The sequence below is a fragment of the Suricata suricatta genome, chromosome 8, assembly GCF_006229205.1.
Source record: "Suricata suricatta isolate VVHF042 chromosome 8, meerkat_22Aug2017_6uvM2_HiC, whole genome shotgun sequence".
NCBI lineage: Eukaryota > Metazoa > Chordata > Mammalia > Carnivora > Herpestidae > Suricata > Suricata suricatta.
The window spans coordinates 66,390,001-66,416,375 of NC_043707.1; the positions used below are offsets into that span (position 1 = coordinate 66,390,001).

The window sequence follows — 26,375 nt, forward strand, 5'->3', positions numbered from 1 at the left end:
TAATACCAAAGGACTCTACAGTGAGTAGCAATATAACAATACTTCAAAACTTTTATTGGTTATCTAAAGAGAAAGAATGTGCAATAAAGCCACTAATAAGGACTGAATTTCATAAGTAAAAATTTTAAAGATTAGTTTTCAGAAGTTTTACTAAGAAATATTAATCTCAGTATTTTACATTATAATCATCTCCTTACACTTTATATTAATACAGACAAATCTAAATGCAATCTGGTAAAAATAAAATTAAGGGGTACATCACAAGCATTTTCTATGTGCAAAACACTATACAAAATAGCACTGAGCATGTTCATATCCATCAGATGATCTAATTTCAAGCAGCTTACATAACCTCAGACATATATGACTAACCTAATACAAAACAAAATGTGATTAAGTGCTTAAAATAGAGGGCTGTGAAGTGCTATGAAGCACAAAGCCATCTATTCCAAATCTCCTTGTTCAAAATTTGAGAAAAATGAGTTCAAAGAAATCATAACACAAGATAATGCACAGCCCAAAGGCAGATCTCTGCCTTGCTGCCAAGTCCAGTGCCTTCTTCACTCTACCATGCTCCAGGACATAAAAACACAAAAATCCAACTTTGATTTCTCACAAAAGTATACTGACAATTGGCACTGGCACTAAGGATAGACATACAGACCAACAGAATAGAATCAAGAGACCAGAAAGAAACCCGAACATTTATACATGTACTAGCTCGGGCTCCCATAACAAAATATGGCTAATGGCATATGGTTTAGGAATAAGACTGGCTTAAACAGAAATTTATTTCTCACAGTTCTGGTAGCTGGAAATGCAAGATCAGGGAGCCACCATGGTCGGATTCCAGTAAGAATTCTCTTCATAGCTTATAGTCAGTCACCTTTTTACTATGTTCTCACATGGTATAGAGAGAAAACAAACTCTCTGGGGACTCTACTTTGAAGGGCACTACTACAATCTTGAGGTGGGACCCTCATGACCTCATCTAAATCCAATTACCTCCCAAAAGCATAATCTCCAAACACCATCATCTTGGTGGTTAGGGTTTCAATATATAAATTTGAGGGGGAAACAATTCAGTCCATGGCAGTGGGCAAGTGATTTTCAACAAGAGTACACAGAGAAATAGTCTCTTCAAAAATGGTGCTGGAACTAGATACCCACACACAAAGGAATGAAGTTGGACCCTTTCTTTATATTATACACAAAAATTAACTCAAAATGGATCACAGACCTAATGTAAGACCTAAAAGCATAAAACCATAAAATTCTTAGAGGAAAATATAAGAATAAATCTTTGTAACCCTGAATTAGGCAAGGGTTTTCCATTTATAATACACCAAAAGCACAAGTGACAAATGAAAAATTAGGTAAACTAGGCTATATTAAAATCCAAAATGAAAAAAAATAAAAAAAATAAAATAAAATCCAAAACATCTGTGTTGCAGATGATACCATGAAGAAAGTAAAAAGACAATCAATATAATGGGAGAAAATGTCTGCAAGTCATGTGTCTGATAAGAGTCTAATAGCCAGAATATTTAAGAATGTTTATAACTCAATAACATAAAGACAACCCAATTGAAAAAATGGACAAATGATGTGACTAGACAGTTCTCTAAAGATGTATCATGGCAAATAAACGCAGGAAATATGCCAACATCATTAGTCATCGGGGAAATACAAATGAATATGAGGCACCACTGCATATTCCCTAAGACATTTATATTAAAAAAAGAAGATAATAACATGTGTTATTATCTAGTTAATTACTGCAATCCTCCATATTGCCAGTCACAATGTAAAACAGTACAACCTTTTTGGAAAAAGAATCTAGCTGTTCCTCAAAAAGTTAAACAGAATTGCCATATGACATATAATTCCACTCCTAGATACATACCTAAGAGAAATGAAAACAAGTTCGCACAAAAGATTGGCCTACAAATGTTCAATGCAGCATTAGTCATAATAGCTCAAAAGTGGAAACAATATAAATAATCACCAACTGACACCAAACGGATAAACAAAACATGGTATAGGCATATAATGGAGTATTATTTGGCAATTTAAAAAACTGAGGTACTGATTCATGCAACTAAGATGAAACTTGAAGACACCATGGTTACTGAAATAATCTAGTCACAAAACCCCGGAAATTTTGATTCCATCTCTGTGAAAAGTTCACAAAAAGTAGGGTAGTGTTGCCTAGGGCAGGGGGGTGAGGAAATGGACAGTCATACCTAATGGTTATGAGGTTTCTTTCTGGAGTGTTGAAAACACTCTAAAATTACGTTATGAATATGGTTGCACAACACTGTGTGAATACTAAAACCACTCAATTATATGCTTTAAATGGGTGGGTTATATCTGTGGTATATGAATTATATCTCAATAAAGATATTCTTAAAAACTGGTGATCGATAAATGTGTAGTACAATACAGTGATGTCACTGCCAGTATTGGCTTTAAAACTTAGTTTCACATTTACTTGTCATCATTAAGCACTCAAATCAAGAACCACTAACCAGTACATACCCAGCCCTTTACAGAGTCCTGCCCACAACTGAGCACAATAAACACCTGCTGAATAAGTGTATATAAGGAGCAGTATGACAGAGCGCCACTAAAATATCATTTAGAACAACACTGACTTCAATATATTAGAAAAAGGGAAGAAGTGGGAGGGCAGGATTTATTTTTTTTTTATTTTTTTTAATGTTTTATTTATTTTTGATACAGAGAGAAACAGAGCATGAGAGGGGGAGAGGCAGAGAGAGAAGGAGACACAGAACCAGAAGCAGGCTCCAGGCTCTGAGCTAGCTGTCAGCACAGAGCCCGACAAGGGGCTCGAACCCACGAACGTGAGATCTGACCTGAGCCAAAGCCGGAGACTTAACTGACTGAGCCACCCAGGCGCCCCGAGGGCAGGATTTAAAAAACTGAAATGAAATACAAATAAACACATCAAGGTTTAAAAACACAAAAAACTTAGTGAATTTTTATGGTGCTTATTATGTGCCAGGCATTTTACATCTGAGGAAGTTCCAGGCCAGAAGGATTAAGTTTGAGCCACAGCTACCAAATGGCAGAGAGAGAATTTGAACTCAGGCATTCTAGCCTTAGAGTCCATGTCATTTAAATGTCATAAAGTCTAAGACATATAATTTTGAGGAACTACATTAAAAAATACTTCCCTCCTGGATACATTTAGCAAAAATGAGTGTCAAATAATTACACATGTGTGCAGAAAATAATAAAGCATTAAAATGAAATTCTATTCGATTAGAATGGGGTTAATTTAAGTTGATTTCTCCCATTACTTAGCTGATGAAATCTCTATGTTCAGCAAACACAAGCCCCCAAAATTACTAGTGAGTTCAATGGGTATTCTATTTTCAAAAATTTTGACCATGCACAAGCCAAAAGAATAAACAGTTATGGGGAGCCTGAGTGGCTCAGTTGGTTAAGTGTCCAAGTTTGGCTCAAGTCATGATTCTCAGTTTTTGAGCACAAGCCCCATATTGGGTTCCACACTGACAGCTCAGATGGAGCCTGGAACCTACTTTGGATTCTGTATCTCCTCCCTTTGCCCTTCCCCTGCTCGTTTGCATGTGCACTCTCTCCCTCCCTCTCTCTCTCTCTCAAAATAAACATTTAAAAAAAGAATAAAAATTTATGATCTCATATTTTTATAAACATAATCTATTTAAAGCTTTGCATACCTACAGAAATCAGTAGGAGCATCTGGGTGGCTCAATTGGTTAAGTGTCTGACTTCAGCTCAGATCATGGTTTCTCAGTTCGAGAGTTCAAGCCCCCGTGACAGGCTCTGTACTAACAGCTTAGTGCCTGGAGCCTATGTCTCCCTCTATCTCTGCCCTTCCCCCTCTTGCACTCTATCTCTTTCTTTCTCTCAAACATAAACATTAAAAAATTTAAATATATCTATTTTTATATATATGGTTATATAAATATATATATATATGCACTTATATATTATACAAATATATAGCAATGGTTCCCAATAGGGAAGTAATTCTACCCTCAAGAGGACATTCACTGAAGTCTGGCAGACATTTTGGTTCTCACAACTTGGGAGTTAGGGGAACTCAGGAAAGGTGCTACTGGCATCCAGGGGCCAGAGGACAAGGATGCTGCTAAACATCCTAAACTGCACAGCACAGCCCCCCACGAGAAAATTCCCCAACCCAAAATGTCAATAGCACCACTGTCAAAAAACCCTGGCAAGGAACAATTTACTTGAAATTACTAGAGAACACACCATTTTTCCTCTTTCAGCCTCCAACTCAAATTAGTACTTAGTCTTTTCTAATACTAAGGCTGTAATACTCTAATACTAATACTTGGCCTCTACTATGATAATTGGAATTTAAATGAATGGATTTTTCTTAAGTTATAAAACAGATATGGAATATGTTTAAAAGATAAACAAGTATATATTAGACTTAAATATAAGAGAAAAAAGATAAAGAAAGCACTTACTGTAAAAACATTCTAAATTCTGAAGCTTCAAAGTTCTCCACAACAACAGGCTCATCATTTGTTAAATTATCTGATGACTGTTCAATAGTATGAAAATAGAAGTCAGGAACCCTTGCTAAAAGAACTGCTTTGTGTGCTTTGAACAAAGTACAACCTATAGAGAAAGTAACATCTGTATGGATTTCTTCCGTTAGGAGCCTGTAATGAATAAAAAGGAACCATAATTTAATTACTGATACTCAGAAATATGTAACATACCCTTTTTTATAAAATAACTTTTCAAAATAACACAAACTAAAAATTACAGAGATAAATAACAAAACAAAAATAGGTTAATATGAAAAGGAATTTGTTCTCAGTTTATCCCAAAGAATACTGTTTAATATTAGCTTAGAGTCTAATTTTCTAAAATTACAGTGAAAACAAAGGTAATGAAAATAAACTTTTAGAAAATTTCTTTTTAATTTCTTCTGGTAACAATAAAATTTATCTTCTGCTATTTATGTTGCTGCTCCTTAAAAATGTACCTACTTTAGACTTATTTCAGAAAAAAACCACAAATATTGTCATTGACTATTGAAAAGAATCAATTTTTTAAAATCTTACTAAAAGAAGCAAAAAAAAGTAAAATGTCAACAACACATGCAAACTGAACATAACAATAGACAATTCAGATTAGAAACTGGTACATTTTGTTCCAACTATTGTTAAATACCAAGTCTGAAAAGGCAGGCTTGGCCATCAAGAATGTGATATTTAAACCTTTTCCATTTTTTTCATCACACAAATAGAAGCATCCTCTAGTATATTATTAAAATGGGCTCATGGGGTAACCCATTCAACTCCCTTTAATAATACACAAACACAGTAACGGTAAAGCCCACTGATTACATGTCAAGTGATGGAAGAACAGAAATCAGCTCATAATACAAACTGTCATAATCTTTTTTCCCTGTAGAAATTATATATATTTCTACTCTCTAAATACTAATACTTCCTATTACTGTATCATTGTCCTTGGCAAGGTATGTATTCTCAGGGGATTTATGTATTGCAGACTGTAACTGGCAATCACACCAGTAAACTATAGGAGGTACAAGTAATGGATAAAGATATCCATTACAGTGAAAGCTTCGAATGTTACCATTGACACTCATATTCCCCCAAGACCAAGTTAATGGCTCCTTCCTCTGATTCCAGCACACTTGGCGCATACTTCTACTATAGCACTTGTCATTGCATCATTATTTGTATGTGTCTTTCTCTCTACTAGATGATAAATTCCCCAAAGGCAAAACTGTATATTTAGTATGTAGAGTTCAGTACCTGCTGTTGAATTTTATTGTATTTTACCCTAAACAAAACAAATGCTTCAGAGCACAAAACTTTCAGAACCTTGGAAACAGAAACAATGAGCAGACAGAAGCATTTTAGACAATATTTTCATCAATAGATTATTTTCATAAGTGAGTTTTTAAAAAAAATTTTTATGTTTTTTATTTATTTTTGAGAGATAGAGAGAGACAGCGTGAGCAGGGGAGGGTCAGAGAGAGAGGGAGACACAGAATCCGAAGCAGGCTCCAGGCTCTGAGCCAGCAATCAGCACAGAGCCTGACACGGGGCTCAAACCCATGAACCGTGAGGTCATGACCTGAGCCAAAGCCAGACACTTAACTGACTGAGCCACCCAGGCAACCCCATAAGTGGTTTTTAAAGTCATGCAAAAATGTATTTGTCTCTTAAACGTTAATTTATTATTTTTTAAAAATAGCTTATTGTCAAATTGGTTTCCATACAACACCCAGTGCTCTTCCCCATAAGTGCCCTCCTCCATCCCCACCACCCCTTTTCCCCCCTCCCCTTCCCCTTCAATGCTCAGCTCATTTTCAGCATTCAATAGTCTCTCAAGTCAAACGTTAATTTAAAAAACCTGTACAAATACTCAATTTGTTCCTTCCTCCCACCCACCTTCTCTCCATCCTACACTCCTCTTCAAGTGAATAAGGAAGCAATGCAGCTAGTAGCCATATAACCATCACTAGGGTATCTGCCCTGTTCATAATACATGCTCTTAAGTATTTGTTAAATAAAAAATTAATGTGTTTAAAAAATTGTTAATATGAAAATACAGTGCCCTTTTTTTTTTAAACGAAATTGTATCAGTTACAAGTAAATACTGTGTGTTAAAAGTAACAGAATTATCTGACTTAGACTGGCTTAAACATTAAAGGCGGGTTATTGGCTCATCTAATAGTAAAGTCTAGAGGAAGGACAGGTTGGAGCAAAGCTTCAACCATGTCAAGGCCCATATTCTTTCTATGTCATTTCTCTGCCAATTATGCATTAACCTATCCAGTGTATTTTGGACTATCAGTATGTGCAAGTACTATGTGCCAAGCACTGTGGACAGATAATGACTAAAGCATCATATGTGCACTCAAGAATTTTACTGAAGAGTTGGGAAGACAGGTCTGAAAACTACAGAGTGTGATATATTCGATAACCCTAAGTAAATTTTTTTCAGAGACAGACATGAAAGAAGACCTTATAGAGGACACGCAAGAAAAGAGATTTTATAGACCAAATGAATAAGAGCTGGTCAGGGGAACATGGCAAGGTCACAGAGAGTTCTTGGCTCCACGTTCCCTGCTAAGGTATATGTGAGTATGGAGCTACACTGGTCAGCAGAGAGTACTGAGGGGCTGAGAAGTGACAAATGAAGATAAATAAGAGGCAAAGAGTTTCACTCTACCTTACAGTTGAAGGGGAATCAAATGATTTGAAACATGGACAAATTCATTTTTTAAAATATCATCTATTAGTTGTGTAGAAGAGAAATTTATTAGTTGTGCAGAAGAGGAATTGGGGGAAATAAGAACAAAGATGAGGAAACTGCTGCACAACACAGATGAATGATGCTAAGGCTCGAGCCAGGAGAGATCAGGGATGACAGAGAACAGGCGATGGAATTAAAATATACTTTGGTAATAAAACTGGCAGGAGCTGGTGATGGGATGTAGAAGGTGAAGAGAAGAGAATACCCCCTCTTTTTGACTTGGACAACTGGGTGCTGATGATGCCACCAACCTTTAACGTATACCTGCTACTCCAACTTTCATCCTAAACTCCAAACAGATTTCCAATTACCTCCTGGATATGGATTCCTGAACATTCACCATACTCCTCCCTTTCAAATGCCCTAAGGTTTATTTCCCTTTCCCTATACCTCCACATGTAATTGGTCACCAAGCCCATCAACTGCGCATGTGAATCCCTTGACTATTACAAAAATCTCCTAGTTGGTTTCCTTGTTTCCAATTTCTCTTCCCTCAACTCAAGATCTAAATATGTTAATCCTCTCTCTAAAAAATACCAATGGCTCTCCACTGCCTCCACAATACACTCCAAACTCTTCACTGAAGAAAAAAGGCCTCCATGATCTAGTCTTAGTTTACCCATTCACCCTCATCTGCTGTCACTTTGAATGGAAGCTATACCCACAATCCTCTCCCAAAATGTTACCAAATTCATTTATCATTTATATATGGCTCAGTTCTGTAGCACATGACCCTGATACTCTTAACCACATCTGAATGAACAATGGAATGAGTTAAGGTATGCCATTAGCCAATGCGGTAAACAAGTCAACTCTAGCAGACATGTACTATAATAAAGAGAAACCTGATGACATTCTAAGAGAGTTTCAAAGCAAATCCAAGGTAGAGTAAGAAATAGAAGTGGGCAAGGACAGAAGCAGAGATAGAGGAACAAAATTAATGTAAGATCACTTTGTATAACTACTGCAGAGAAGGCTCACAGACTCACTGGGTTCAGTCTGGTGGTGTGACCTTGAGCAAGTCACTTTCATATCTCTGGAGTCAGACTATCTAGGTTTTCATTCTGAGTCTACCACTGCATCCCTAATGCTCAGTTTCTTTATCTGTTAAATGGGAATAAAAACAAGACTTACCTCACAGAGTAGTGAATAAAACATTACACGTCAACCCAGCATCTAGCTAAAAGTAGAACAGGCAGTATTTCAAGTCTTTGAAATCTCTGCCTTTGTAAAAGCCATTCCCTTTGTTTATATACCCTCTGGTTTCTCCCTTGCTAATCAATTTTTAATCAAACGTCAACAGATCACTCAAATGTCACCCTAAAAACCCTTCCCCAAACACCCCAGGCCCCATCACTGTTGTTTGGCTATTATCTCTCTTACTAGAGTGTAAGCACAATAGCGAAGCCATGTCTTATGAAGCTTTGATTCTTCAGGACCTAGTACAAATCTAGGCACATGGTAGGTGCTAGATACTTCATCAATATTTGCAGAATAAATCCATTACATTGCTGTGCTTTAAAAAAGATTAATTTAGCAAAGCAATTAAGGTGGCTGGGTACACATATGAAGTTTTTCATTTAAAAAAGCGGGCGGGGGCACCTGGTTGGCACCATAAGTTAAGCATCTGACTCTTAATCTCAACTTAGGTCATGACCTTATAGTTTGTGAGTTGTGAGATGATCCAGCTGATGATAATGATAGCATAGGGCCTGCTTGGATTTCGTCTCTCCTCTCTACCCTGCCCCAACTTGTGTGTGTGGGCACGTGCTCTCTCAAAATAAACAAGTAAACTTAAAAAAAAAAGATTTAAGCAAAAAATAACTGCTACAAAAAAAAATAACTGCTACATCTATTTTTCTTTGCTTGTAACAAGAACTTGGGAGTTCAAGGCCCTATCTTTAATTATTGCTAGCATCACCATAAATTGTTCACTTTATTTTTTTAAATTTTTTTAATGTTTTATTTATTTCTGATACAGAGAGACAGAGCATGAGAAGGGAAGGGGCAGAGAGAGGAGACACAGAACCGGAAGTAGGCTCCAGGCTCTGAGCTGTCAGTAGACAGCCTGACGCGGGGTTCGAACCCACGAACGCGAGATCTGACCTGAGCTGAGGTCGGAGGCTCAACTGACTGAGCCACCCAGGCGTCCCCACTTGCAATACTTTAATTTCATTTTCTTTATATAAACACATCTTCCTTAAATTCTTGACACCTTAATTAAGCCAAAAGAACAAAGCCACTAAAGAGAAGGAGCGTCTCATCCTTACAGATTCAGCCTAGAAACAGAACAACTTCAGTTTTACTTTTCCATCTTTTACATTAATCTGCCACAGGTGGAGTCAAAGCAGCATCTTTGGCAGACAGGCCCAAATTAAAAGGGAAATTTTTTTACTTCCTAGAAGGCTCAGCTTATAGCTGCTGGAGCCTTAAGTGTGGGCAACAGAAAGCACTTTTGAAAATGCAAGAGGCTGCACAACAGTTGGTTATTAGTGGTAATTATGTTTACTCTGGTTCAGTGGTTCTTAAAGTCTAAGCTGGGCCAGCAGCATCAGCATCCCCATCACCTGGGACCTCGTTAGAAACGCAAAAGCTCTAGCCCAGACCAACTGAATGATTACTATGGTCTCTGACCCAGGAAATCTAAATTTTAACAAGCCCTCCAGGTAATTCTGATGGACACTGGAGCTGGGGCATCAGTTTCGGTGAAAATGGCAATTGGCTAGGGAACATTACTAAGCTTTATTTTCTTTATGAACTGAGAGGTCATTACCTGGATTCATCAAAGCCTGAGTTAAGGTTCATAACAACCTTCGATTTGCTTGGGCCCTCATGGGAGCTGGGAATTGCTGGGAGCTGTAGAGTGTTCTAGGCGGAGAGGGGAATCCACGTTCCAATCAGGAAGCATTTTTGGTAAATTGTTTAAAGAGAGCTCAGAAGAAAGTGACCTCTAAGGCTACACTAATTGCTCTATTTTTCCTTAATCTAAATAAATATTCATTTTCATACCGAATTTTACCATTTTTCTGAAACTGTTTAAGCTTTTTATTTTTAAGTGTACATTTCAGGACCATGAAACCTGGATTCAACACGACCTCGGCGACATGTCTTTCAAGAACTAAGCCTGCTCGTGTTATTTCGGCAGCAACTGGTGCTGCACGTCTATGATGATAATTTTGGTTTCCTTTTGGAATTTGGTACATAGTCTCTGAGGTGCTCGGGACTGTTTTTTTTAGGGCGAGCGAAGGGCTCTGTAGTGAGGAGACTGGTACACGTCCCTCAAAAGCCTGAGGCGAGGAGAACGCGGAGAGGAGGGATGGAGAGGCAGAGAAGGAGCCACAGCTGCTGGGGCGGAGATGGATGCCTTAAAAACTGAGGCAGCCAGCGATCCCGCCTCCTCCTACCTGAGCAGATCCTGGCTGAGCTGCTCCGATATCACCGCCTTCAGCCGGCGCCGCTCACAAGGCCCCTTTCTTTGCAAGCCCTTCCTGCAAACTCCAGGGGACCTCAGAAGTACCACGGGCGCCGCGCTCCCCTCCCCACAGCGGGCCATGTCCCACAAAAGGTACCGCGGCGCCCCGCAGGCCCAGTACCGGCTCTCAGTCTGCGGCGGTGGAAGAAAGGGGCGTTTCCGACCCAACGCTCCTCCCCTATCCGAATCCTCCCCTCAGGGAAAGCTCGACGCCTCCGGTCGGTTTGCACACGGTCCCTTACTGCCGCCGACTGCTCTCTGGGGCATTCACGGAGGCCGGCGCCTGCACGTGACCCGGGAAGGGTGTGCGCAAGCGTAGTAGCTCTGTTTACTTCGGCCCACGGGCACCCGCCCCGATTGCCCAGGGATCGAACCATCTCTGGGGATAACCAATCTGTGCAAATCCTTATCCTTTTCCTCTTTGCGTTGTGGGGGGTGCTAGCCATTCATTTTAATAGATGGTTTATTGCGAGGCGAGTTCAAATCAACCTGCGCGCGTTTCCATGTTCTTTCTGGGATGTCAGAGTCTTTTTTCCAGGCAAGAACAGGTTCACGAGACCTTTCCTATAGCGAGTCACGCTCCTTCGCTTTGTTGTTTTGGGCAAGAAAAAACGGGATGTGAAGAGCAGGGAAAGAACTTGGTAACATCAGCAAGAGTTAGAACATTCATGAATCCCTTGAAAAGGTGTATTTAATGTCTAAAAGACCGCCATCGCTTTCTAATCCTGTGAGTGGCTCATATAACCTCTCATGAACTTTAGCTGAGAAATATCAGGTTGTATTCCTGAGCTTTGCACACAAGGCCATAATGTTTTTGACGAGGAAGGGAGAAGGAAAGGCTTAAGGGGCAGAACCTTTAATTGAATGGGGGAAGTGAGTGGATTGGTGGGGAGAATTTTGAATATTTTGCCCTGAAGAAAATAGCTGGACTGGATATCATTTTTTAATCTTTTGGTATTTTTAAAATTTATTTCCTCCGAAGGAAGAAGGCCCAATAGTTCTGCTTCATTCAGAAGCTCTGCACAAGGTATCCTTTATGGTTGGTTGGTTTGAATCAGTTTTCAAACGTTTCCGTGGTTACATTTGGTTCTTAGGTCTCTTGAGTCTCTTCTAAACAAATACCAATGTGTGGACCTGGTACCATAAGATTGAGCAAAAATAGTTGTTTCTCCAAATAGTGCCCCTTTGAGATATTCAGACACATTACTAAAGTATAACTGGCAGTTGATTCAGTTACTCCTGTAGAAAAGAGGAATGTCAAAGAAAATACAATAGTAGCTCATATTTATTGAATGCTTATTAGGTGAGAGAACTGCTCTAATTCCTTTATGTGCGTTAACTCAATCTTCACAACCACCATTTAGGTAAATACTACGCTGAGCCTAATCTACAGGTGAGGAAATTGACGCATGACAAGATAGGGCAAGGTCACACAGCCAGTATAGTGGTGGTCTAGATATTAAAACCTAGGGCTGATTAGCATCCAACTCTTCCCCTTCAAAGTCCTGCCAGATTTCTACCATGCCCCTTTATCAGCCAGTGAAGTAACAGTTGAGCACTTTTATTATGCACAGTTGCATTTATTATTAACTCACTGGATGGGAAAGGATGACAGAATGGTATCTGAGTCATGTAATTTAATTCTCTTAAAACACCTTATGTAATTGACTACATGAAATGGTTAAAGAAGTCCCCCTTTAAAAAACAAAATTCTCATCAATGATGCTTCACATTTCACCATTAGAGAATTTTTACTTAAAGCATTATTTTTAGTTTAATTAATTCAAGCTGTGAAGTTATTTATACCTTAATGTGAAAGAAATTATCTGATTTTTTTTTCCTGAAAGATTTTTAGGAGGAAAAGAGAATCCCAAGCAGCTAGTAATGGGAGCTTTGAAGATGGACACAGCTAAACCCGTAAGTTTGGTTAGGATTGGCCTTAATTATGATTCTCATATGTGAAAATTTTAGGTAAAATTGCCTTAGAAGGCAAAAGACTCTTCCAAGGACTACAATTTCAGGAAAGAAAAATGATTTTTTAGGAGCATTATTTTTTTCCCTTTTTAGAAATGTTTTAATATGAAACATTTGAAATTTTTTATTTTTATTTTTCAGAGAGTGAGAAAGAGAGTGGGCACGCATTATTTTTTTCCCTTTTTAGAAATGTTTTAATATGAAACATTTGAAATTTTTTATTTTTATTTTTCAGAGAGTGAGAAAGAGAGTGGGCACGCATATATGAGACAGGGATGGGGAAGAGGGAGAGAGAATCCCAAGCAGGCTCCATACCGGGTGCAGAGCCAATAAGGGGCTCAATCCCATGACCCCACGATCATGACCTTAGCCAGTATCAAGAGCTGATTGTTCAGCTGAGCCACCCAGGCACCCTTCATATGAAACATTTCAAACATACAGAGTAAACAGAGATATAACAAACCCCAATTTACCCATTACCAAAATTCAACAATTATCATAATTGGGCATGTATGCTTTATTGAGGCTTCTTTCTCTTTGGTCCTTTCTTATCTTTATCCTTCTTTCCTTCCTTCCTTCTAAAATTTTTTAAAGCCACAGACATTAATTTTATTCCAGCCTACTTCAATATGCATTTCTTTAAAAAATTTGATGATTCCTAACATAAACACATTATATAACCACTAATATTCCTTACAAATTAATAATTGTATTTACTATATGGCCCATTATAAAAATTTCCCAACTGGCCTAAAAAATATCCTTTGAAGTTGGATACAGAATCAGTTTTCAAATGATTCAGAGGTTGCATTTGGTTCTTATGTCTCCTGAGTCTCTTCTAATCTAGAGCAGTTCCCTCTCTCATTTTTTACCTTAATGCCATTGATGTTGTGGCTGAAGCCTGGCCACCTAAGCTGTAGAATATCCCACATTTAAAATTTTACTGTTTGTGTCCTTGTAGTATCACTTACTGTGTCCATTTATAGCATACTTTTCCTGAAAAATGTATGTTTCAGAGGCTTGATTAGAATCAGGTTCAATTTTTTAGCAAAAAAAAAATATATATATAGTTAATTTTCTATTGCTGCTTTAATTACCAAAATTTTAGTGGCTTAAAAACAATACAAATTTTTTACCTTCAGCTCTATAGGTTGGAAGTTCCACATATATCTTACTGGACCCAAATCAAGGTTTAGTCAGGGGTACATTCTCTTCTGGAGACTCTACGCGAGAGTTTCTTTGATTTTGCAGCTTCTAAAGGCTACCCGTGTTCCTTGGCTATTGGCTTCCTTTCTCCTATTTTCCAACCAGTAGGTTGAGTCTTTCTCACGTTGCATTATTCTGACATCTTCTGCCTCCTTCTTTCTTCTTCTAAGGACTCTTGTGATCACACACAGTGCATTTGGATAATCCAGGATAATCTTCCTGTTTTAAGGTCAGCTCATTAGCAACCTTAATTCTATTTGCAACCTTAATTCCCCATTGCCAGGTTCTGGGATTAGGACGTTGCATCTTTCAGGAGGATGGGGGCAGATATAATCCTGCCTACCACAAGTGGTAATTTTTTTTGTATCATAGCAGGAGGCACATAATGTTTGGTTATCCTTTTAATGTTGCTAAAATGTATCATACATTTCATCTGATAGTTTTGATAATTCTTGTTTGACCAATTTGGGATTGCAAAATGATTTTATAATTCTATCATAATCAAAATTTATTTGCTGAAAATCTTCCTTAAAGAAGAACTTTACCTCATCAGTTAAAAATATTGGTTATCCAGAAAGACGTTTCACACTGCAAAGGCAGGATAAATGCTCAATCCTCTTATTTAAGGTATTCATTTTTCAAATTAAAGAGTTGGTACCCTTGTTAATTCCAATGTGTTCAGTTCATTTTTGTTATCCTCATGAACTCATTGATTTTTATAAATTTAAAGGTGATAGCATTTATTATTCTTTTTGATGCTCAAATTGCTTTAGATGGCCAATGGGAGTTCCTTTATATTGGCTCCTGTGTCCTTTTGACACAGTCTTTAATCTGTGATAATATCCTTGCTTTCTGGCACAACCAGATACCAGCTGCCTTATTTCCCACCCCAGCTATTCTTTCAAAAAGCTACAGTTTCTCCAAAGTGCTAAATAATAGGTAGAAACCACAATCTGGGTGCTAAGTGTGCTCTCTGATATTGAAGGGCCATGTTGTTTCTAATCAATACACAGTTTTATAAGAAAAAAAAAGTTGCTGGGGCACCTGGGTGACTTAGTCAGTTAAGCATCTGACTCCTTTTTTTTTTTTTTTTTTTAGAGAGAGAGAGAGAGAGAGATGGAGAAGGAGAGAGCATGAGCAGGGGAGGGTCAGAGAGAGGAGTCATAGGATCCAATGACAGGCTCCAGGCTCTGAGCTGAGCTAGCTGTCAGCACAGAGCCTGATGTGGGGCTCGAACCCAGGAACTGTGAGATCATGACCTGAGCCAAAGTCAGACACTTAACCGACTGAGCCACCCAGGCACCCCCCATCTGACTCTTGATTTCATGGTTTAGGTCATGATCTCATGGTCATGAGATCAAGTTCTGAATCAAGCTTTGCGCTGGGCCTAAAGCCTGCTTGGGTGCTTGGGATCCTCTCTCTTCCTCTATTCCTCTCTGGCTCAAGCACATTCTCTCTCTGTCACACAAAAAAATTAAATTTAAAGTGCTGAGTTTATACCATATCTGATTCAAACAACATTATGAGATTTTCTATTACTTTCTTTTTAAACTCTTTTTTTTTTCTTGCACCGAAAAACTCTTGGCTCCTAGCAACATAATGTAATATTCGTAATAAAATGAATATTACTACTAACAATTAGACTGCATTCAATTTAAGGTATTTTGCATTATAATGATGGAAATATCAAGTTGGGTGGATACTGTAGAATTACTATTTGTGCCTTTCCAAAATTCATATGTGGAAATCTAATCCCCAATGTGATAGAATTTGGAGTTGGAGCCTTTAAGATGTGATCAGGTCATAAGGGTAGAGCCCTCATGAATGAGATTAGTTCCGGTATAAAAGAGACCCCAGTCTCCCTTGCCCCTTTCACCATGGGAGGACACGGTGAGAAGACAGCTGTTTACACACCAGGAAGCAAACTCTTATGAGACTCCAAATCTTCTAGTCCATTGATCTTGGAACCCCCAGCTTCTAGAACTATAAGAAATAAATGTTGGTTGTTTAAGCCACCCCTAGTACTTTTGTTACAGACTATGACAGTGAGGATTATAAAATATCATTTATCCATCTCCTTTCTTCATTAAGAAATGCATGAAAATTATCTCAAACCAATATTTAGTGGTACCTGGCTCAGTGGGTTAAGCATCCAACTCTTGATTTCAACTCAGGTCATGATCTCATGGTTCATTGGTTTGAGCCCTGTGTTGGGCGTCTTGCTAACAGCGCAGAGCCTGCTTTGGATTCTGTCCCTCCCTCTCTCTGCCCCTCCCCTGATTTTTCTCTCTCTTTTAAAATAAACTTAAAAAAATATTTAACTTTTTTTCCCTTTTCCTTAAGCTTTCTCTTTCTACTCACCTTCCCCTCACTCCTTTCTTCTTCCTTTCTTCTCAAAATATCAGGAAGCTAACTAATGAAGTTTAAACATTAGGGACCCCACTCGTACATGCCCCTTCCAAGGTCCCAGTGCAGTCCCTAGGAATGTGTCTACTTTTTGTACTTTTGGGGATATGTTTTTGTAAATTTTACATAGGTAAGAAATTTTACCACAATTGATCAAGGCTTTCTTCGTAGCCGATATCTCCTTTCTGTATGGTGGCACTGAGTGGCTACATTTTGGGGACATGACCTCAATGAAACTAAGTTAAGGATATGGTAATTTGGGCTAGCACGGGGTATTTATTGGTTCACAACCATTTTCACATCTAGATAATTGTTCTGGTCCAGGAATGGCTTCAGAGAATACTCGCTGAATCATCCTGCATCGTGACATGAAGGGATAGGGCCCAAGGTCACATCATATCACATCACATGTGAAGCTGTCTTTCAGCAAAGGGTACTAGAGGTAAATGGACAGTAAGGAGGTATAGAACATCAAATAGAGGCTCCAGTTCTCATGTGTGCCTAGTCAGAATAAAAGGAGTATTCTCAATAATGCATACTATGCAATTATAAACACAAACTTCCCCTTTGATGAGACTCAGACAAAATAGAATTTATCAGAATTCTTGTGTTTATATCTTATATTTTTGATATTAGTGAGCTTTCCAGAAATTGTAGTCTGTTGTAATTTCCATACTAATCCTAAATAATCACTTTCATATCTAGAAAAAAACAATCTTAAACAGCAGCTGTACCATTTACAATTTTTTCAATGTTATTTCCAATACTATAACTTCCTGATGTTTATTTTTATTTTTGCCTCATAAAATAAGAATATTTGGGCTATTTTGAGAAAGAACAAAAAAGCATTTATCCGAAAGATCCTAGTTGGAGACAATAAAAATGATAATTTAGTGTACTTATTTATTGCCAGTCGAACTCTTAATGAGCTTTTTTCCCTCTGCAAAAATGAAGGACAGTTTGAGGAATAATGTTCCTCTGGTCTTAACTTTAGCAGTAAACAAAATAAAGACATTAAGCAGAACAAAGTGAATAACATTTATGAATAGATCTCTCTTTTTTTATTTCATTTTTTAAGTTTTTATTTAAATTCCAGTTAACATACAGTGTAATATTAGTTTCAGGTGTAGAATTTAGTGATTCATCACTTATATACAACATTCAGTGCTCCTCACAACAGTGCCCTCGTCATTCCTATCACCTATTTAACCCATCCCTCTACCCACTCCCCTCCGTAACCCTCAGTTTTTTGTCTATAGTTAAAAGTCTGTTTCCTAATTTACTTCTCTTTCCCCCTGTGATGTTCATCTGCTTTGTTTCCTAAATTCCACATATGAGTGAAATCATATGGTTTCCATCTTTCTCTGACTGACTTATTTCACGTAGCATAATACTCTCTAGCTCCATCTGCATCGTTGCAAAGGGCAAGATTTCATTCTTTCTCATGGCTAAGTAATGTTTCATTTATACGTATACCACCTTTTTTATACATTCATCAGTCAGTGGACACTTGGGCTCTTTCCATAAATTAGCTATTGTTAATAACGCTGCTATAAACATCTGGGTGCATGTACTCCTTTGAATAAGTATTTTTTTATCCTTTGAGTGAATACTTAGTAGTGCAGTCATAGGGTAGTTCAATTTTAACCTTTTGAGGAACTTCCGTACTGTTATCCAGAATGGCTGCACCAGTTTGCATTCCCACTAATGGTACAAGAGGCTTCCCCTTTCTTTCCATCCTCACCAACACCTGTTATTTCCTGTGTTGTTGATTTTAGCCATTCTGACTGGTGTGAGGTAGTATCTCATTGTGGTTTTGAATTGTATTTCCATGATGATGAGTGATGTTGAGCATCTTTTCAAGTATCTGCTAATCGTCTGTATGCTTTCTTTAGAAAAACATCTATTTATGTCTTTTGTCCATTTTTTAAACTGGATTATTTGTTTTTTTGGTGTTCACTTTTATAATTCTTTATGTATTTTGGGTACTAACCCTTTATCAGATATGCATTTGCAAATATCTTCTCCCATTCCATCAGTTGCCTTTGAGTTTTGTTGATTGTTTCTTTCATGGAGCAGAGGCTTTTTATTTTGATGACATCTCAATAGTTCGTTTTGCTTTTATTTCCTCAGGAGACATATCTGTTAAGAAGTTGCTATAGCCAATATAACCAAAGAGGTTACTACCTGTGTTCTTCTCTAGGATTGTGATCATTTCCTGTCTCACATTTGTGTCTTTAATCCATTTGGAATTTATTTTTCTGTATGGTATAAGAAAGTGGTTCAGTTTCATTCTTTTGCATGTCACTGACCAGTTTTCCCAACACCATTTGTTGAAGAGATTGTCTTTCCCCTCCCCCTCTTTGAATATTCTTTCCTGCTTTGTCAAAGATTAGTTGACCATATAGTTTGGGTTCATTTCTGGGTTTTCTATTCTGCTCTCTTGATCTATATGTCTGGTTTTGTGCCAATACCATACTTTAGTCTTGATGACTGAAGCTTTGTATATACTTTGAAGTCTGGAATTGTGATGTCTCTAGCTTTGCTTTTCATTTTCAAGATATCTTTTGCTGTTTAGGGTCTTTTGTGCTCCCATACAAATTTTAGAATTATTTGTTCTATCTCTGTGAAACATGCTGGTGGAATTTTGATAAGGATTGCATTAAATGTATAGATTGCTTTAGGTAGTATTGACATTTCAACAATATTTATTCTTACAATCTATGAGCATGGAATGTTTTTCCATTTCTTTGTGTCATTTTCAATTTCTTTCATAAGTGTTTTATAGTGCAGAACTTTCAGAGTGCAGAACTTTTACCTTTTTGGTTAGGTTTATTTCTAGGTATCTTATGGGTTTTGGTGCAGTTGTAAATGGGATAGATTCCTTGATTTCTCTTTCTGATGCTTCATTATTAATGTATAGAAATCCAACAGATTTGGGGCACCTGGGTGGCTCAGTTGGTTGAGCAACTTCATCTTGATCTTGGCTCCGGATTTGTGAGTTCAAGCCCTGCACCAGGCTCTGCATGGGACCTGCTTGGAATTCTCTCTCCTCTCTCTGCCCCTACCCCACTCATGCTCACTTGCTCTCTCTAAATAAATAAATAAATAAACTTAAAAAACATTTTTTCAAAAATGCAACAGATTTCTGTATGTTGATTTTGTATCCTGTGACTTGACTAAATTTGTGGATCAGTTCTAGAAATTTTTTGGTGGTTTCTTTTGGATTTTCTATAAAGAGTATCATGTCATCTACAAACAGTGAGAGTTTGACTTCTTCCTTGCTGATTTGGATGCCTTTTATTTCTTTTTGTTGTTATGATTGCCTAGGCTATGATTTATGTTGAGGTATGTTTTCCCTATCTCTACTTTGTAGAAGGTTTTTATTATGAATGAATGCTATACTTTGTCAGATGCTTTTTCTGCATCTATTGAGAGGATCATATGGTTCTTATTCTTTCTTTTATTAATGTGGAGTATCAAATTAATTGATTTGAGAATATTGAACCACCTTGCAGACCAGGAATAAATCCCACTTGATCATGGTGAATGATTCTTTGAATATGCTGTTGGATTTGATTGGCTAGTATTTGTTGATAATTGTTGCATCCATGTTCATCAGGGATATTGGCCTGTAGTTCTCGTTTTAGTTTGAGTCTTTGTCTGGTTTTGGAATCTGGGTAATACTGGCCTCATAGAATGAGTTTGGAAGTTTTCCTTCCATTTATATTTTTTGTAACAAACAGAACAATAGGTATTAACTTTTTTTAAATGTTTGGGAGAATTCCCCCGTGAAGCCATTTAGCCCTGGACTTTTGTTTTTGGGAGAGTTTTCATTACTGATTCAATTTCTTTGCATCCACCTGAGTGGCTCCATCAATTAAGCATCCAACTCTTGGTTTTGGCTCAGGTCGTGATCTCGTGGTTCATGGGTTCAAGCCCCATGTTGGGCTCTGTGCTGACTGTGCAGAGCCTGCTTAGGCTTTCTCTCTCTCCATCTCTCTCTCTCTCTCTCCCCCCTCTTCCATCTCCCTCTCTGCCCCTTCCCTGCTCACAATCTTCCTCTCTCTCTCTGAAAATGATTAAACATTGAAAGAAAGAGAGAAAGAGAGAGGGAAGGAAGGGAGGGAGGGAGGAAGGAAGGAAGGAAGGAAGGAAGGAAGGAAGGAAGAAAGAAAGAAAGAAAGAAAGAAAGAAAGAAAGAAAGAAAGAAAGAAAGAAAAAGAAAATAAATTAGTCTCTTGGGGCTCCTGGGTGGCTCAGTGGGTTAAGCATCTGACTTCAGCTCAGATGTTCAGGTAACAGTTTGTGGGTTTGAGCCCCGTGTCTGACTCTATGCTGACAGTTCAGGGCCTGGAGCCTGCTCAGATTCTGTGTCTTGCTTTCTGCCTGTCCCTCCAACACTCACTCTCTCTCTGTCTCTCTCTTTTTCTCTCTCCCTCTACTTCTCAAAAAAAATGAATAAACATTAAAAAAAATGAATCTCTTATAAGCAGCATCTAGATGGCTCTTGTTTTTTTGTCCATTCTAACACCTATGTCTTTTGATTGGAGCTTTTAGTCCATTTATATTCAGAGTAATTATTGATAGATACATATTTAGTGCCATTTTCACACTTGTTTTGTCATTGTTTCTGGATATTTTCTCTATTCCTTTATAGCTTTTGTCACTCTTGGTCTTTCTATCCTACTCAAAGTGTCCCCTTAGATATTTCTTGCAGGGATGGTTTAGTGGTCATGAACTCCTTTAATTTTTGTTTGTGTGGGAAACTTTTTTTTTTTACATTTTTTAATATTTATTTTTGAGAGAGAGAGACAGAAAGCAAGCAGGGGAGGGGCAGAGAGAGAGGGAAACACAGAATCTGAAGCAGGCTCTAGGCTCTGAGCTGTCAGCACAGATCTTGTCATGGGGCTGGAACTCATGAACCGCGAGATCATGACCTGAGCCAAAGTCAGATGCTTAACCGCTTAACCGACTGAGCCACCCAGATGCCCTGAGAAACTCTTTATATGTCCTTCTATTCTTTCCTGGATGGTAGCTTTCCTGGATAGAATATTCTTGACTGGTGATTTTTTGTTTTCTATTCAGCATGTTGAATATATCATGCTACTCCCTTCTGTCTTGCCAAGTTTCTGTAGAGAGATCTGCAACTAACTTTACTGGTCTTTCTTGGTAAGTTAGGGACTTCTTTTATCTTTCTGCTATTAGGATTTTTTCTTTATCACTATATTTTGCCAATTTAAGCACCGTATGTCTTGGTGTTGCCCTGCTTTTACTGATTTTGATGGGCATTCTCTGTGCCTCCTGAAAATTAGATGTCTGTTTCCTTCCCCAGATTAGGGAAGTTTTCAGCTATTATTTCAAGTAAACCTTATGCCCCCTTTTCTCTATCTTCTTCTGGGACTCCTATAATACAAATATAATTATGTTTGATGGACTCACTGAATTCCCTAAGTCTAGTCTCATGACCCATAGTTCTTTCTCTCTTTTGTTCAGCTTCACTATTTTCCATTATTCTATCTTCTATATCACATATTCATTCTTCTGCTTCTTTCATCCAATCTGTTTTGAAACTCTGTTATTGTATTTTTCATTTCTGACTGATTGTTTTTTAACTCTTTTATCTCTGTGGTAAGTCTTCTTTATGTCTTTCATGCTTTTCTCAAGCACAGCAAGTATCCCTATGATTGTTGCTTTAACTTATTTATAATAATATTTAATTATATTAGTTATATCTGTTTTGATTTGATTCTTGGCTATGACTTTTTCTTGTTCTTTCTTTTGAGATACATTTCTCCATCTTGGCATTGTCTAGGTCTGTATCTTTTTCTGTGAGTTAAAAAATCCTGTTGTGTTTCCTGTTCTAGAAAGTAATGGCTTTATGAAGAAGAGATCAGAGGGGGCCAGTGGTGCAATGGATAACGCATCTGACTACGGATCAGAAGATTCTATGAAGAAGAGATCATATAATGTTCAAGGCCTGGCACTTCAGGAAGTATCTCTGGTGTGTGCTGTGTACATTCTGTTACTGTGTTTTGGCTGCTTTATCCCTCAGGTCAATCATCTGCAAACGGTAGCATTTGGACCTTAGCCAGAGTGTACTGTATTTTAACTAGGTGTACTCTGGTCTGCTTGTTAAATAAGACCTGATACTACTCCCACTAGAAATGAAGCCTTGCAGAACTCTATGGTTGGCTGATATCATGCATGTGGGATTTGTGGCTAGTCTTCTAGGGAAGAGGCCTACTGCACTGGTCATTGGCACACCTGCCCAAGAAAAGCAGCACCAGCAGAGTGCAGAGTGGTGGGACTTGGTGTAAGTAGGTTAGGCAGCCACTGTCAGTGCTGTGCTACTTACTGAAGGTAGTTTTATGCTGAGGGGTGGAGGAAGGAAGTGGCAGCAGCCAGCTTTTTTGTCCCCAGAGAGGGGTCTCCATGCTTGCTGCTCTTAAGGAAGCACCCTCCAGAAGATGGAATAATTTTCCCTCATCCTTCTCAGGTGTTTTTCAAATCACTGTTTTCATGCGATCTGTCTTTATAGGTTGCTTGACTTCCTGGAGCAGAGCAGTGCCCTTTGGGCTTTATTCTGGCAAAGCCTGCTGACTTTTAAAACTCCGAAGTTTAGGGACTTGCTGTGCAGAGGGTTTGCGCTGGTCTTCTGTGGGAGGGTTTTGCCATACTGGGACGAATACAGGTTTGACAGAGAAGGGCAGTCACACCAGAGCACAGAGGCAAGGGATTTGGAGCAAAGCAGGGACTAAACAGCCAGTGTCTGGGTTAGGTGCCTTCAGCAGGTGTTTCTATGCCTATGCTGAGGGAAGGGGAAGGAAATGCAGCCTGCCAGCTCTTTTGTCCTCAGAGAGGCAACTCTGCAAATGCCACCTCTCACAGATATGCTCCAAGAAAAGCAAACAGTCTCTCCCCATGTGCTTAGGTGATCCTCACATCAGGGCCATCTGCTTCAGGATTGCTCCCAGGTCTCCTCTTGAGTAGGGCAGTGCCCTCAGGGCTCTATCCTAGCCACCACCACCTAACCTCTAAAACCCCAGTCTTTGAGCTCCAAAGGTTACAAAACCTCATGAAGATCAGCTCCTCTTATCTTCCCAGCCAATGACTCTGTGGAAGTGCTCTCCTTGGGTAATCCCGTGTGCTCCGCTCTCACTCCCCTTTCTCTGTGACCGCACCTCCCTTCCCTTTGTGGCACTCCTGATCCATTTCTCCCCCAAACCAGGTCTCAGTCTCTTCACTTCCTACCTTCTTCAGTGAGGCCTCTTATCTCCCTCTAGTTGTGCAGTTTGTCCTGTCCATTCTCAGGTTGATTTCTTGGGTATTCAGAATGATTTGATAGTTACTGAGGTGTGTTCACGGAATGAAGCAAGCCTAGGGTCCCTCCTACTATGTTGCCATCTTAGCTTCTCTTATGAGTAGATCTCTTATTCTCTACCTTTAGTCACATTGAAACAAATATATATTAATCAACATAGGTACTAAAAGATGTAATTGAAATATATAATTCTCAAGCACATTAGATATAGCATAGTTAAGTGCTGAGAGTAAAAAACTATTGTGTTTTTCCTCAAAGGATAATTTTATTTCAATCACAGTTTCTATCTGGAAAGTAACTTCACAATTTTCAGGGCTGAATTTAACATTTGAATACAGCAATTAAACTGGTACTTGATGTGGTAATGAATATATATAGGCTGCCTGGAGGTCCAAGTATGACTTAAATAACTTGTTATATTCTGGATGCTTCAGGCAAATTTCTTAAAGTTCTTGGATAATATGTACTCTGAATTCTGTCCAGCTATTTCCTGAAAGAGTCTGGAAGCATCAAGATCTGGCACTCTAAAGGCTGCCCACAGTATCGCAGCTAACTCCTGCTGTGTTATGAAACCATCCTCATCAAGATCAAAAAGCTTACATGACATTTGCAGAATCTTTTCAGTGCTGATAGGATTGCACAGGGCAGTCAGTCCTGTCCCATATTCTCTGAATTCTATGCTACCATCATTATTCTTGTCAAAGGGGGCAAAAAGTTGTTCCAAGGGCTCTGTAATTAGGATTTTTAAATAATTTGCAAACTCTTCAAGTCCTATAGTCCCTCCTTTAGAGGCAACTGCAACTGCAGCATATTCATCCAGATGCTAATGAATACTATCCCAGTCTCACTTTAATTTCTGGCTAATTTCTGTGAATTCCACCAAACTAGCTTCCATGGGTAGTTAAAGGTTACCTGTGAAAAACAGTCTACAGTCTTCATAACTGTGGTCTGTCACAGACACTCAGAGCATTTGCCGTTTTGACCCTCACTATATCAGCAAAAGGGACGTGTCTTCTTTTTTCTTCATTATTTGGTGTACAAATGGGCATAAACTCCACTTCTTCTCTGGTGAAGAGTTGACTCAAGGTGAGTATATAGACCTAAAAACCTGTAAACTCCTGCTAGATCTAGGCCACTGTGTCCAGTGTGTTTGGGTTCCTAGGTAGCACTGGCTGCACAGGAACACCCAGAAAGAAATCCCCTAATTTAAAAGTGACCAGACAGGTGCAGTTGGTACACAATCCTTCCAAGAAAATCAGGATCCGTGGCCACTTCCTTTCAGATGTCAGTAGCTTCAGGGTTTCACCCCAGGCATTCTTCCTGGAATTGGGGTCCTATCGGGTCACAAGCAGAGGCTGTGTTGGCATTAGGAGTTTCCCAGCCACTGGGATCTGTGTGTTTGGACCTGCCAAGACCACCAAGGGTAACCGTGCCACCACACAGGTGATTGGGTCAGAGAAAGTGGAGTGCGGTGCCGTAACAAAGATGACAGCCTCATCTCAGGTTGTATTCTCCCCTTTCACTTTAACCAGGAACCCTCTAAACAGAACACTGACTGAAACAAGAGTTTGAGGGCTGGTTGCACCAGTTTCTTCCCCCAACTCTTAGTGGTGTTGGCTGGTTGAGCAGAACCACCCTTGGTGGAAGTGTGGCCACTGGCCAGAGGCCAATGAAGAGAAAGGAGATGCAGGGCTCCCTTCCCTGCACCAGCACAGTCCCGTGAGGATGGTGCAGGCCCAGTGCCACCGGCTGCTGTGCCTCTGCCACATGAAGGGGTTGGCCACGGACGGTGGGCATGATATACTCATCCCATGGCTCACAGGGGTCTCCCACACCTCCCCCTCAAAGTCAAACTTCCACTGAGCCCTGAGGCCAACTTCTGAGTGGTCTCAGGATGTGGGTAGATTGGATGTGAGGAAAACCCTCAGAGTGCCCTCCTTCCCCACATTCAGGTGCTGTTTCTGTTCATACACAATTAGAACTCTCAGATATAATGTGGGTTAATAGGAAATGAGGATGAATTACCTCTAAAATCATAAAAATTAAAAGTGATAAATGGTGTAATAGAATTAGAATCAAACCAAGAGTACAACCTTTTTTGCTTTTTGTAAATGTTTTCCTTTTGACATATATGCTTAATTATTTTCACATAATTTCTGACATTTGTATTGAGGACATATTATATACCTACTAAGGGTATATTAATTTAAATAGATGAATATTAATTATAACTTTCTAATTTAAGTGTCATTACCACTCAAGTTTACTTACTGTGAGATGCTTTGGGAGCTAGTAAGTCAAATTCATTTACTCTCCCTACAAATTGATTTCTACAGAGACTGTAATATCTCTTCATGCTAAGAGGTTTAACTGATGGCACCCTTGAGCCTTTATATCTGTTACAAGCACTCTTCCACATGCATAGAAAATTAGAATATACCCATTATTATAGGCTGGAATTTGCATGGCACATTTGATTCATATCCTTAACAAAAGTCCACATAAACCAGTCAGCTTTCCAAACTGACATTAAGTAACAACAAACCCCAAAATCACCTTTGTCAGTAACAAGTTTTCAGTAAAGTCAGGACTATTTTACTGAGTCAACATACACTGTCAGTGAAGTCCTATTCCTCCCTTTTGTTGCTG

At 38.7% G+C, this 26,375-nt stretch overlaps 1 protein-coding gene and 1 long non-coding RNA gene across 2 annotated transcripts in view; one reads left to right on the plus strand and one right to left on the minus strand.

Moving 5' to 3' along the window:
- The window catches only part of KIAA1107 (KIAA1107 ortholog), a 104,610-nt gene extending 93,669 nt beyond the window's left edge, over positions 1-10,941 (minus strand). Inside the window, exons 1-2 of the mRNA XM_029945803.1 lie at positions 10,749-10,941; positions 4,509-4,706 (exon numbers count right to left, since the gene is read on the minus strand). Coding sequence (XP_029801663.1) covers positions 4,509-4,706; positions 10,749-10,897 — 347 coding nt within the window. The 5' untranslated portion in view covers positions 10,898-10,941. The remainder of the gene's footprint in view (positions 1-4,508; positions 4,707-10,748) is intronic.
- Positions 10,942-11,163: 222 nt separating this feature from the next.
- On the plus strand, positions 11,164-22,395 carry LOC115298854. The gene is made up of 3 exons (XR_003911870.1): positions 11,164-11,543; positions 12,664-12,733; positions 22,270-22,395. It is a non-coding gene; the product is annotated as an uncharacterized LOC115298854 (long non-coding RNA).
- The last annotated feature ends 3,980 nt before the right edge of the window (positions 22,396-26,375 follow it).